The sequence below is a fragment of the Anopheles gambiae genome, chromosome 2 (genome assembly GCF_943734735.2).
Source record: "Anopheles gambiae chromosome 2, idAnoGambNW_F1_1, whole genome shotgun sequence".
Classification (NCBI taxonomy): Eukaryota; Metazoa; Arthropoda; class Insecta; order Diptera; family Culicidae; genus Anopheles; species Anopheles gambiae.
The window spans coordinates 84561646-84576206 of NC_064601.1; the positions used below are offsets into that span (position 1 = coordinate 84561646).

At 45.7% G+C, this 14561-nt stretch overlaps 2 protein-coding genes across 8 annotated transcripts in view; both read right to left on the reverse strand.

Moving 5' to 3' along the window:
- LOC3289969 (E3 ubiquitin-protein ligase CBL) overlaps window positions 1-7648 on the reverse strand; it is an 80060-nt gene extending 72412 nt beyond the window's left edge. Inside the window, exons 1-2 of one of the 6 annotated variants that reach the window (XM_061645916.1) lie at window positions 7474-7648; window positions 3123-4168 (exon numbers count right to left, since the gene is read on the reverse strand). In XM_061645916.1, coding sequence (XP_061501900.1) covers window positions 3123-3667 — 545 coding nt within the window. In that variant the 5' untranslated portion in view covers window positions 3668-4168; window positions 7474-7648. Of the gene's footprint in view, window positions 1-3122; window positions 5441-7347 lie in introns of all 6 variants that reach the window. The other 5 variants (XM_061645914.1, XM_061645915.1, XM_061645918.1 and 2 more) reach the window with 5 other exon arrangements.
- Window positions 7649-10155: 2507 nt separating this feature from the next.
- Window positions 10156-14561, reverse strand: part of LOC1276143 (agrin) — a 49347-nt gene continuing 44941 nt past the window's right edge. For both annotated transcript variants that reach the window (XM_061645137.1, XM_315453.5), the window contains exons 3-7: window positions 12643-13078; window positions 12473-12563; window positions 12076-12398; window positions 11820-12011; window positions 10156-11749 (exon numbers count right to left, since the gene is read on the reverse strand). In XM_061645137.1, the coding sequence (XP_061501121.1) occupies window positions 11203-11749; window positions 11820-12011; window positions 12076-12398; window positions 12473-12563; window positions 12643-13078 (1589 nt within the window). In that variant the 3' untranslated portion in view covers window positions 10156-11202. The remainder of the gene's footprint in view (window positions 11750-11819; window positions 12012-12075; window positions 12399-12472; window positions 12564-12642; window positions 13079-14561) is intronic.

Genomic DNA, 14561 nt, shown 5'->3' on the forward strand with positions numbered 1-14561 from the left:
GCTTAGTTGAAACCAATTGGAAGCGGTCGTGCTGCCAAAATGTGCAGTTGGGAGGAAGCGAAGCGGTGTGTTTCAGACAGTAAGCGATTTTGTCTACTCGTTAACCTATGCCGTGACAGCAAGTATAAGCATATTTTAACACTATGTAGAAACGATCTTCCCGCGCACAAAAAGTGGGTGTGATTACAGGTCTTTGCGTTTTGGGGAAATGATACAAAATACAAATAATTTAAATAACACTCCGCATTACACGAACAACATTAATGAAGCGTTGCACGATTTCACGATGCCTTTGACGACCAAACACCTGCTGATAATGGTGCTACAAACGCCGTTTTCCAGTCGCTATTGGCACCCACCTATGTTAGGGCCATTTTGCTTCAATCGAATCGACCGTTTCCCGCGTAGGCATCTGACAAGATGTCCGCTTCAGGCCCAACACGAACCGAACTTTTGCCCACACGTAACGCACCAGAGCAGCAGCAGGTTCACGGACAATTCTATTTCGATGTTGATGAAGAGCGAAAAGTACCGAAATCCTCCCACGAAGGAAAGCGATGGTTATGCTGGTCATCGCTACCCTAAACCCTTACAAATTACTGGTCAGGTTGGGTAAAAAAAACCTTTCAACCCGCGCACCGTAGTGCCAGGTTCCAGCACAAGCATTTTGTTGTAACCATTTGCTTTCGTTTCAAAATTCACCAATCAAGTCGAAGGGTATGGAAAACAGAGTGGAACCAGAGCAAAATTAAATGAATACAGGCCTGCTCCCTGGGGCCCGGCGTCGTGGCTCTGTCTCACTAGGAGGGCCCCCCTCTAACTGAAAACGATTTGATTGAAACTGACAGCCCAAAATTAGCACGCTGATGGATGGGAGAAAGAGCGTCCGTGAATGAGGAGCAGACACAGACGGGCGGGTCACACTACTGGTCGGAGCTTCCGGTGCCCGAGGTTCTTGTTTTTTCCCATCCTTTCTTCGGAATTGTGCTGCAATGTAGCAAATTCGGGAAACATCAAACGCGCGCCCTAGCTCCGTGTCTTTCGGTGCAAATCGACCGTAGACGAGCGCAGCCGATATGCTAAACCCAAAACCCGGTCGTGCGATGTGTTTCGACGGACACATCGTTGGGCTTCGCTTACAGTAAGCAGTAAGCAGTAGATGTGCGCGACTAGCAACGAAACACAAAAACGGAACAACAAGAAGTACTGAAGGAGCTCGGGCATTGAAAATGTGGCGGTTTGTCTGAACGGAGCCGCGAACGCTTGCAAAGTGATTCTATGAAATTGAGGAACACCACAAGCGTGAGAATGTCTGCACTACCATTGCCTTCGGGAGAGGGGGGATGGTTGATGGTGGTTTGTCAATAGCTATTAGGCTAGCAGAAAATGTCTTCCATTGTTTCGTACCTATCTAATCCTTTGGCAGTTTATGAACCATTATGGTGTTTATTTAAGGGGGGCATAATCAAAATAATCCATCATTCAGGGGAATGCCATTCGAGGTGTTGATGTCGAAGGACCATTCTAATTTTGACATCCCTTGGTCGAACAATCTACTGGACAACGTCTGGTTTTTGCTGGGATTAAATATGTCTGAAGTTCCTCATAAATGTTTAAATTCGTACGAGTACTGTAAGTTTAAGATCCATCGACTGCTGCTAGAAGTATTATATACAACAAATTTACAAGTTTCGCACTACCCTGTCGTTAGATATTCGCATGACTCAATAAATCTAGTCGCATGACTATGTCTCGATTTCCAGAACTAATCAATGACCTGCGCATCCCAAAGATCTTTACAATTTTCAAGTGTTGGGTAGTTCAGATTCAGATTCATGACTCTGAATGGATCTTTGGAATGATTCAATGAATCTGAATCACGATTGGAAAGATTCATGAATCTCAAGGATTCATAAATCTCAAAGATTCATGAATCTCAAAGATTCACGAATCTTGAAAGATTCATAAAACTCGAAAGATTCATTCATCTCGAAGGATTCATGAATCTCGAAAGATTCATGAATCTCGAAAGATTAATTAACCTCCAAAGATACATGAATCTCAAAAGTTTTTTTTATATCTAGAATAATTAACAAATCTCTAGGGATTCATGAAACTCTAAGGATTCATAAATCTCTAAAATTCATAAAGCTTGAGCTGTTTATTATTCTTCTTTTTGGCGTAACAACCTACGTGTTCATGCCAGCCTATACAGGCGTTTGAGACTTCTTGGAAAGTACCACGCAGTTGAACTGACAACAGTTGAACGACAAGTTGTCGGTGGGATTGGGCAAATTCCATATTTTGGACATCATACTTCTCTAAAGTTTAATGAATCCCAAGAGATATATGAATTTTAACGGATTTATTAATATTATTGATTCATGAATCTTAAGAGATTAATGAATCTTTGGAGATTCATGAATATTTAGAGGATCATGAATCTTTGAAGATTCATAAATCTTTGAAGGTTGATGAATCTTTGAAGATTAATTAATCTTTGAAGATTCGTGAATCTTTGAAGATTCGTGAATCTTTGAAGATTCGTGAATTTTTAGAGATTTATGACACGTTGAAGATTAGACTCGAGACTTAAATCACTCATCACAGAAGATGCATATGAATGAATCTCAACGAAAGATTCATGAAAGCCAACACTACTCAAGTTATCTTAAAGTCATCTTCACGATCTTCTTTAATTCCAATATCCCATACACTTCTACAAATACATAGACGTCTCAGTGAACCTGAGTAACAATATCTCATATTGTTTCCAAAATCTTCCAAAACTTCAAGAAAGGAGACATGACGATGCCGGTAGATATACAGAAATATTCGGGGATTATCATTCATACTCCAAAACAGACTCTACAATATGATATCAATATATGAGTGTAATGTACATACAAATTATTGCAGTACCCATTGCGGAACTAACCTAATTCAGCTTCGAAATTGATAATAAGCGTGGCAAAGCTATACTGGAACTAGCTGGTCCTATTATTTTCGTTGGATATCCAAAGATAAGAAACAGCAATTCTCCACTTCAAACAGTTCCAAACAACTTGAACCAAACAGATCTACTACAAACATGTACTTCTCAGACCCCATCGTTCACCTACCTGTTGCCAAAACGCGTCTTCCAAAACTCGGCTGCGTCCGCCTTGGTAATGCGGAACTGGTCGCCCGCAAACAGCCCGTTCGGAAAGATCGCCTTCAGCTCGGACAGCATGTGCGAGAACACCAGGCTCAGCTTGGTGAGGTTCCGCCGATAGTGTGAATTTTCGTCGAACATTTTCTCCTTGCCCTCCTTGAACAGCTTGATCGCCTGCTTGCACTTGCGCATCAAGTTGTTGATGAAGATGTTGTAGTGCTCGTTCGAGTGTAGCAGATGCATCTGGTCCTCGTACTTCGAGTAGATCAGGTGCAACCGCTGGTACGTGTCCGGCAGGATGTCCAGTATGAACGGCGGGCTGTTCTTCAGGTTCATCTTCGACTGCTGGCACAGCTTCACCACCTTGTCCATCAGCTTCCACGTCTTCTCGAGCGTCTTCTTGTCGGTGAGAAACTTCTGCTGCGCGCAGGCATCGCTGATCTTGCCCTGGATCTTCGAGAAGAAGGAGATGTTGGCACGGGGCTGGGGCCGCGCCCGGTTCGTGGCCGCCATCTTGCTGGCTGCGCAGCAACAGCAACACCACCAATCCACCGCGACTGCCGCGTGACAAAAAAGGGGGGGAAGCTGCAACTGCAGGGAGTACCACAAACTCAGTGGGCCACTACCCTTCCACTCGTTGTGATCGGTAATGGGTAGAGGGGTTCGCTTGATCGTGAGCGTCCTTTCTCCTGCTGTTTCGTTTCCACGTTTGACCCGATTCGATTCGCGCGTTGCGGAAAAGCTGGTCAGGTTAAAAGGTTGGCGGCTCTAGCGCGCCTGGCTAGTACAACACACGATTGCCTTTCACTGGGCTTCTAACAACGGCTATTTTTCCATGTTTTCTTTCCGCAATCAAAAACCGCAAACCGATTGCCGTTTGCCGGCCGACGATTGGGCGACGGGAAAATAAAAATAAAACGATCGCCACATCGCTGTGGAAAATTCTCACCACCAAGCACTCGACACAAGCGCACTTACGTTGCCAACTCACACAAACAAACTCACAAGTGTAGGCTAAAACAACGAAACGAAATTTCTGTATGCTCTTAATTTTCGCTTTTCCTCTTTACCGGCTGCCGGGTTAGTTGCGGGCAAGGAAATGCAAAATTTGGCAAACACACTCTCACGTACACACACGCACACACAACCCACAGACCAACACACATTCACTGGGCCGCTTCACTTTTCCAGGCGCCGCCTGCTGGGGTTGTGGGAAGCAATTTTCGCACATTAAACTGTGACTTTTGGTGGGGTGGCTTTTTCTGCTTTTGGCTTTTACATGCCTTTTGGCTTTCCGCAAATACACTTGACGACAATTTCAGGACAAAGCCTCACTACCACACACAAAAACGCACGATGCAAACCTCCACCAGTCGACACTTTTCCCGGAATCGGCTTCAATCGGCCTCTTTAACCACTTTTCTTACGGCCCTGCCAGTGCTTGTGAGGCTGGCTGGCTTTCGCTTCCAGTGTGCCCTTTTCGCCACGCGAGAGAGAGCACACCACACCGGTTTTTGAAGATGGAGAAGAGAAAGATGGATCAGAGGAACAAACCAAAAAAAGAAAAAAACGTGGCAAAGGCTTTGCAGCAACAGCAGCCACACACATACACACACAGAGGTACACAGATTTACACGCACGTAAACAAACACACACACACACACGCAGGCTAGAAGAGAGATGGCTTTCTTTGATCTCGACGACGACGGGTTCGGACGGGGTCGAGCCTCGACGTTTCGTTGGGACTGCTGGCTGTTGGTGTGTCTGGTGGCTTTCTTTCGGGGTTTGTTGTTACTGTTATTGCTGTTTTTTCCTTTCGCTTCTTTCCCTGCGTGTGCATACACACACACACACACACAGACAGGAGAGAGGCACTGTGGCCCTTTTAGGCCCTCAGATTCACCTTCTCTTCAGGGAGGGACCACTCCTTGCGTGGAGCGGGTGTCTGGGGGAGGGTTCGCAATGCGCGACGCGCGACCTGCCAACCCGACCCGACCCTAGGGGGGAAAAGCTTTGCTTTCTTTTGCCGTGGCGACGGATGGCCGCGGTTTTGCGCTGCGCGCTCGCGTTCGATTCTTTTTCTTTCCTTCTCCTCTGTCTCCTCTCTGTCTCCTCCTCTGGCAGGGCTAGAAAATCAATCGTTTTCGCAGGCTGTGGGAAAGATGGCCTCACCACGGCACGGGATGAAGTTGCACTGCGATTTGCGAACGGTAGGAGGGCTGCATCTTGCCACTGCACTTTTTGTGTGTGTTTTGCCAGGCAACGGGCGTTTTTAAACGTTGGTAGCTAAAATAGAAGAGAAATGAAGAGAGTATTAATGATTTTGATAAAAAAGGAGAAGAAGAAGAATAAAAAGGTGATAACAACGATTACAATGTATTCCCTAACCCTTTACCGAATGCATTTCCTATTCGTTGCTTGTATAATTTAAGCCATAAATAAAAATATTATCTCTATAAACTTCCTCTCCCGCACACACACACACACATACACATTCAGCCCCATAAACGGAGAGGTCTTTTTTTGGTCTGATTACTCTACGATCACGATGGGGTGCATTCCCGGTGCAGCAACATTATTTTTCTTCTAAATAAGTTTCCTCATCGCCAAAGAGAAAAAAAGAGAGAGCGAGCAGGACAGAGCAGAGCACACACAGGAAGGGATCGGAAACGTTTATAAACAAATCTTGAAGCCGCATGGCCAAGGCACCCGACGATGCAATCCCGCAAAGGGCACCCTACCTTAAGGATGGGAGGGGGGGGGGGGGGGGGGAGCGGCAAAACGAAGAAATATTGGAGGCGTAGAGGGAATGGGTGGCGGACGGATGCGGCCCCGTAAGAAAAACAACAATCTTCCATCTTAACCAAGACGGGGGAAGGGCGTAACGGGGGGGTGGCGCAGGCGGGAAAAGGAAGAGGCGAACAATCGCGCAAGAAGCAGCTTCCAGTTTGCTCTCGTTCTCTTTCCTTCCCTCTCTCTCTCTCACTCTTGCTCTTGCGCATACACATGTACACACACACACGTAGGATGTAAGGGTTGGTTTCCAGGGAGAGCAGGGTGGAACAGTATAGATGAGAAGAAGAAGAAGCAAAAAATCTCATCCGCTTTTAGAGCAATAGCTCACCCACACACACACGCCACAGCAAAAGCAAACACATTCATATACACGCACCGGCTGTATGATGCCCACACACACACACACTCCTGCACACTATAGCTGTGTGAGTGACAGTTTGGCAAGAGCGTGAAGCGTGTGCAGGTGTATGCGTGTGTGATAGAGCGATGAAACGGAGATGCACACAGTTACCCATACAGTTGCACACAGTTAGACCTCTCCTTTCGACTTTGCTTGAGCAAATTCACCACCATTCATGGAGCGATTCATGGGGCAGCAACATTTTCTTTTGGGTGCTAGCGAATGATTTTTCCCTTGTTTGCGTCAGTGTTGTGTGCGGCTGTCAAAACACGGCGACAAGCAAAAAATGCACCCATTTAAATTGTTTTAACGATCCCCTTCTTTTCAGTTGAGTTCATCCAGCTGATCATTTGACTTGCTCGGGAGGCACAGTTTCACAGGGTTCACAAGATGTCGTTTGTGCCCCCTGTCCGCTCTTTCTCTCTCTTCTCTCTCTCTCTGTCTGTCATCCCAATCTCCTTTGCGAGCGGATGGCAAAGGGTCAGATTGCATTATTTTTTGACAGCAGCAGCATCAGCCAAAATGCATCAATTGTGGACGCATACACCCTGGGCACGCACACGCACAAACGATAACGGGTGTTGACGGCAAGCTCTTCCAAAAAATGAAATGATCGCAAATGACTGAGCAAATGGCCAACAGCCTCCTTTCAGCGACGCGGAGAAAGATAACTGTTGTTCTCGAAAATGACAACCCGTCTCGATGAAGGGGTCGAGGAGGGGCGGGTAGGCCGATCGACGACGGGGACACAAACTCATCTCTCTCACTCTCGCTCACTCTCTGTACACCATCATATCACATTGGCCTTGTTTTTTTGTTGCCTTCCCACAAGGGAGTGGATCACAGCCAGGAGAAAAAAAAATCGTGACACGCACGGTCAGGCATTGGGGAACTTGTTATATTGCTGTTGTTTCCTCGTCACCCTGGGAAATTCACAACACAAATTCAACAAACACACACAAACACACGCACATAACAACGAGGAGAACGTATATACCTACACAGAAGCACACTCATACAGGCGCGCGGTTGCTGCTCTCTGTAGCGTTTTTGTGTTGTCGCTGGCACAGCAGAAGAAGAAGCACACGATTTTCACACGTCACTTTTTTCCTGTTTTACACACCTGCGATGGAAACCTGGCTTCCAAACTGGTATCCTTGGTAATGCCTTTCCCGGTTCGTTTTAGCTGTAGGTTACATACTGGGGGAAACCAATTTCACCATCAACAATCGCACTCGGAAAACGCGACGATGTGACACGCACGGCCGTACGCGACGATGGTTTCTTTACAAATGACTGACCGAGGTGAGAGAGACAGCGGCACGGTGGACGCATTTCTCTGTGGGTCTCTTTCCGTTGGCAGTTGATCACGAGAGTAAAAGAGGTAGCTGCATATTCGCACCGGCTGTCTCTTTCGTTTATGACAGCGCACAGGGTGTCTCGTAGTATGGAACTGTTCTGAAAATGATGATTTGCTATCATACCAATTTGATTGGATTATGTTGCATTGGAAAAACTTTGTATAATATCACTGAAGTTTAAAAAAATAATAAAATATAAAAAAGATCTAAGTTTTATAAATATGTAATAAATGACTGGATAAATTATAAAATAAACAATAAAAATATGATTCATGAGTAAGGAAACAAAAGAACTGTCCAAGGAAAAAATGAATGCACTCTTAAGTATTTCCTTGATGTTTGAGATCGATTGTTTTGATGGATTCTGGGGAAACTTGATCCAATTCCTTATTTGACTATTAATTGACTTTATTTTACTCTTTGCTCGTTGGGTATGGAACTTCCCTTCTTAAAGCAGTCGGGGGGTAGGACATACTAAAAATAGTTACAGGGTTGGCTAGCCAATCCGGCATCGTAAAAGCGATAGCGGTCGTCGTAAATACTGTTATTTCATAGTGCTGTAAATACTAATTCAAGCGACACAAACCCTCGATTGGGAACTGTCATTTCTATGGGTCTTGTGAAGTATGAATCGGGGATAGAAAAGAATGAAAGTGTCCTACTCGGGATGATCTTGTGTAACAGCTGTAGCTGTGAATGTAGTTACAATGATCCGGAAGAAAATTTAAAATTTCAAAGTTGAATTTTAAATATACATGTTTCTATTTAGCGATCAACATTTTTACGGGCAGTAACCCAAGTGCCAAAAATCTACTAAACGACCACGAACCGGGTTCTAAACGACTCAAGCTCTCAACCTAAACGGTATATAAAAAGACTTCGTTTAGCAGATGAGGAACGACTGATGCATTCTAAAAATAGCAAAAAACGGGTGGCGCCATATATGTTGGTGGAATACCCAACAAGTGGAACTTACTCGCTTAGAGGGGAGTTTTCTCATTCCCTCTGTACTGTTGTATCGTTTCGCATTGAAGTTATGTATCGCTAGAACTAAAACGGCGATACGATTGTTTAAACACTAAACTCCAATGGAAATCATCAGCATTGAAGCAAGTGAGATTTGAGTAATGGACGTTGGTGTTGATAACCACGTATTTGACCACGTTTTGCTCAGAAAGTTAGAAGGGTATATAGGTCATGATTAGATGAAACTTGTCGAAACACATTGGAAGAAAAGGACAGCAAAATAATGATGAGTTGTAATAAAACCATCTATTGAGCAACCAATGAAGCTCTATGGAGCTTTCATTTTTTCTATGGATATTCGATTTACCAGTCGTTTAAGCTTAATCTGTGGCGCTTGGGGATTTGCAACCAAGAATTTTGTTACCAAGATTTTAGCGACCAAGAATTTAACGACCAATAATTTCGCGACCAAGAATTTTGCGACTAGGAATTCTGTGACCAAGCATTTTGAGACCAAGTATTTTGAGGCCGAGCATTTTGTGACCAAGAATTTTGTTGTAAATGATTTTGAAACCAAGACATTTGCGATCAAATGTTTTGCGAACCAAGCAATAAGACGTAATTTCCGAATAAGATTTTTGCGACCAAGAATTTTGCAAACAAGACTATTGCGAACAAGAAGTTTGCGTCCAAGAATTTTGTGACCAAGAATTTAGCGACCAAGGATTTTGATAACAATAATTTTGCGACCATGAAGTTTGCGACCACGAATTTAGATACGCTTTTTTGGAAGATTTTGTTGCGCTTTCGATCTCAACACAGGAAGCGAAGTTGTGAAGATGTGATAGGAATTTAAGCAACATATTTAAAGTATTTAATTATCATTAACCAATTCCAATCTGCAGATCTTCTATGTAGCTGAAGCTAATCAAGGGATCGAGCAGACGGCTGCCAACCGGGCTTTCTACAACCTGAGACGGACGAAGCTGCTACTATATTTCATACTTTTATAGTACCAGTACTCACATACGCCTCTGAGATATGAGCACTGTTCAAATCTGACGAAACCCTATTAGTCTCGTTCGAGAGAAAGATGCTAAGAAGAGGTTTTGTCCACGTATGTGTAGAAAGACGACGGCGAGCAAGTTGAGGTAGCAAGATGATGTGGAGACGTATGACATGAAGACCAGGATAATGGACTGGCAGACGAAGGCTGCAGTCTGTGAGCGTTATTGAACAGTAGGTCAGTGGGATAAGTAAGAAACCAAATTCTTTATGTTGATCCACAGAAAATATTATTTCGAAAAGTATGCATAGCAAAGAGCTATATGATCATTCGGAGCAAAATAAGGAGATTGCTTGCCAAGTATTAAGGAGTACAAAAATGACTATAATTCAATAACAGTGTTTTCAAGCCGATAAAAAAAAATCATTTAACCGTGTATTCTAGCTCCAAATAATAAAAAAACACCACCCAGTTTCTTTAGTTACCGATTCTCGTTTCTCTTTATTGGCAAAAATAAACAAAACACATTTGTTGAAATGTCGCTTCCGTGCAGCGCTGAACCGCTTGCTGACTTGACGTTCGATGTTTAGCTTCTAGCTTCACGTTTTGCATGATGTGTAGCTACCAGCTACCAGATGGAATAGTAAATCGACGCTCGCTAAGCGCCACTACAAAGTCTACGAAGTTGCCTATCCTTTTATTTTCATGTTTTTCATTTCCCATGCACGATTCTGGTTTAAATAAGTTATACAAACGAATACTTTGTTGCTTGCGGTTTAAATTATTCCTTCATTAAAATCACGTCAACCCTATGGACAGGAAGCCAGGGAGCGATACCTGTTGATAATGACACTGTTTTGGGGGGACGTGCATGTTGCTTTCGATGTGTGTACTACTACTGTATCTCTAACCCCTCTCTCTCTCTCCAAAACCTGACCATAATCTAGCGCAAACAGGATGGTTTCAGTTCATGGTGTCGCGAGCACATCGCTCAGACGCGGGGTTTCAGGTGGGATTTGGATGTAAAAAGTCGTCGAAAAAGTGTGCCAGCACTAATTTTGCTAGAAGGCTTGTTGCGGTTTAGTCTCGTTAGATGTATACGTCTTGCGATGAGAGAGAGAGGGAGAGAGAGGTGATAGTAAGTATAAACAACGTTAAAGTTCCCTGCACGATGATCCCTCCTAAAGGGAAAGTGTCTGTCACATGAGCCATTCCGTTTTTGTTTGTTCGTTCCGATTTAAGTTAACTTAACTACAAATTACATGCTACATTGGATGAATCCAGGGGCAGGGAAGTTGTTGGACGTAGGGGTAGGAGTTGTTTAGTTACTCTAATTCTAACGTAGGGCATATCCTTACAAACTAACACTGTGTAGTGGAAGAAGCGGCACGGTCAAGAGAAGATCCTCTCTTCTCATCGCCAAAGGTAAGACAAAGTGTTGACGCTTGTTGGCAGTGATAGTAGGATAGTGGAAGGAGAGATATGGAAAGGAGGTGAGTAGGAAACTGAGAGCTGTTGTTTAATACAGATAGTTGTGCGAGGGCTCCTCGGGTCGTCCGCACGGGCCAACGTGCTTTTTCTGCACCATCGATCGCGATCGGCAGTTTTCGATGCTGAGGAAACACTCGTTCGAGTACGTCTTGCCGTCGGTACCGCACACCGGTTCGAACTCCTGCGGGCAGATCTTGGAGCAGCCCTTGAACGAGAACGCGGCCAGGCAGCGCTTCATCGGCACCAGGAACATGTGGCGGCCGCAGTTTTCCCGTCGCATGTGGCACTCGTTAGGGTAGAGCTTGTTGTCCGAGCCGCACACGTAGTTCGTCGGCTGCTGCTCACAGTTGGCCTCGCACAGTGCGGTGGTGGCACAGTTCTTCAGCGAAACGGGGACTACCCGCAGGCCGCACGTCTTTTGTTTCATTTCGCAGCGCGATTTGTAGGTGTTGCCATCCGAACCACAGATAGGGCCGGTCTGTTCCTCGTCGTACGTACAGCTGCTGCAGTCCGTCACGTCCACCTTCGATTTCAGCTGTGTGCAGGGTCCAATATGTGCTAACTGTACGCCACGTCTGAGGTAGAGAACGGAAAACGGTTATTAGTAAGGTAGAAGGGAAGAATCTGAAACTCGTCAAGACGTACAGGCACGTTGCTCGGGCCAGTTCACACTCATTGTTGTATGTCTTGGAGTCGGTACCGCACAGCATATCCTTCTGATCACCAAAGAACGTGGCACCATTCTTGGAGTGCTGCTTGCAGGCTGGCAGGGACTTGCAACGGTTCATCTTCTGCTTGCAGCGGTCCAGCGTCAGAGCCTGGATTTTCTTCTTTTGTCTGCAATTGAAGACATTATTAGACTTGAACGTGATATATCTTGGTGTTATCATCCACAACTTACCCGCAGTTCAGCATCTTCAGTTCACACATCGAGGTGTAGATGTTACCATCGCTACCGCAAATCATCTGCTGGGCATCCTTCGGGCACTCGGTTGGGCAATCTTCAATCTTGTTGCTGGCACTGTGCGAACTACCACCGGCACGCTCCTGCGACATGCAGTAGGAAATGGGGACCTCGAACACGTGCTTGCCACAGTTGGAGGCACGCATCTTACACGCGCTAGCGTACAGACGGCCATCCGAACCGCAGGTTGGGCGTGCTACACGCCAGCACGACTCACGGCAGTTCCTGGTGCTTTGGCAGTGTTTGCGACTCGTTCGAACCTAAAGGAATTGGCGATAATGAAGCAAACAGTTGAGCACATTGAGGGTAAGACTGTTTTATGTTTGCCACATACCACACCCTGTCCGCAGGTGATCAGCTTCATCTGGCAGGTCGAGTTGTACACGTTTCCGTCCGATGCACACACGGGTCCGTCCTGGGGAGCACTGTTTGGAGTAATGAGTAGAGATTTAGGCAATTATTTAATTGCAACACACTTCATCGCACGACTCCCTTCCCACTCACCTATTACAATCAACAGGGCACGACTCGCGTATGACGCTTCCGTTCGCACACGGACCAACGTGAGCCAGCGAGACGGCTGCCGTGCCGACGCGGCAAGCCTGCACGCGCAGCATGCACCGGTTCAGATAGGTACGTCCGTCCGTTCCGCACACCAGATCCTTCTCGGTCGGACAGCGATGGTTGCAAGGCGATCCCTTCGATCGCTCGCAGCCCGCCTTATCCTCGGTGACCGCGTTCGGCGCTGCCTTCGTACATGTCTTCTTCTTCATCTCGCACTGGTTGGCGTAGATCAACCCATCGCTACCGCAGACGGGCTCCTGCGGGGAGCTCTGTACCGGGCAGGACCGTGGGCAGTGGCTCGATACCGCTTTGCTCTGCCGGCTGGACGTACCGTCAGTGCCGAGCGTGTCTGTATCGATCAGCGATGGGATGGATTCTGGGGGAAGGAAAAGCAGAGAGAACATTATGTTTCGAGTGATCATTCAAACGACGCCATTCGACCATTCAGGCCTACAACATTCTTCTGCCAGTCAGTGCTGCTCCGCGCCTACGACGTTCCAGAGATTGAGCGAACATTAAAACAGATTACGGTGCAGATCTGCATAACTGAGGTGTGTATTCATTGATGTCGATTGTCAGGTGTCGGCGAAACATATTGGAGGAAAAAACGGCTTGGTTTGCAAGAATGTATCAGCAAAGGGTCAGATATCAGGTGGATCGTAACCAAAGGAAAACTACATTGTGAAATCGATACTGGGAATGCCGATCGGAGTGATGATAAAGCAAGATTGCACAAGTCTCGAAAGCGTACGGTGAAACATATCCGACCTAATACAAAACGATCAATGAGGAGATCGCGTTGGAGTTGGAGGAAAGATCTCAAAGGGAGATCTTGTCTGGTTCAGATACAGTCTATCGGTGCATATTCCACTGATTTGAATATAGAATTTCAAGCTATTCAGTGATCGTTTCAGGCATGATCGTAGCCCAGTCACGGGAAGTCCTAGGTGAGCAATAAATTCAAGATTAGACTTTAAATATATTATGTGATACAAATTAGTGCCCCAATTCCATGTAATATTTTAATACCAAACACTCTCATTATATGCCTGCCAATCGTTTTATAAGTTTTAGAGCGTTAAAAGTAGGTTGAGGGTAACACCCCACAGGCTCATAATTTGCAATGATCCCATGGGACAGTTATTAAACGTTTTCAACGCCTAATAAACCCTAAAATTTGTCTCCATCCGTACCAGAACGCTACCGATAGAAGCTTAACCTACTTTCATATGCTAATGGACTGGTTTTAGCTTCTGCAATACGTTACTCTGTGAGTCGCACCATCTCTCCAGTGCTCCAGGTGCGAGATGCTACCGGTCTCTTCCGGTCCAAGAAATCGAGATTCTTCATTTCGTTTTTCCCAACAGACATGGCGATTACCCACGAATAATGATATAATTGAGCGGATGGGACGGGATGGGAATCGGTTCCCCTTCGAAGTCCCGTCATTTATTCGATTGTTTTCGTTCCGCTTCCAATCACATCGGCAGGCGCTAGCGAGTAGCGAAAAGATCGTATCTCGGGTGTGGCGTGGCGCGTGTCGACAAGAGGAGTGCTGAGCCGATGGAGGGAATGCAGTCAATGGAGGCGAAAGAATCGCGTTCCAGAAATCAGTTCTAAATATGCAGATTATTGTGGCTCGTATAATGAGCTTGCGTAGGTTCCTTTGGAGGTGCTGGGGAGTGTAGACAAAAGCAAAGGTAGACTCGTGCCCTCATGACATGCATACAGGCGGATCTCTCCCACCCAGGAGGGAGTGAACAAAAAAAATGAAGCTAAACTGCACCAGTGATCCCATTCGAGGCGTCGATTGCGATCGCGTGCGAAACGCGATCATTATTGTTCGCGCCGTCCCACTC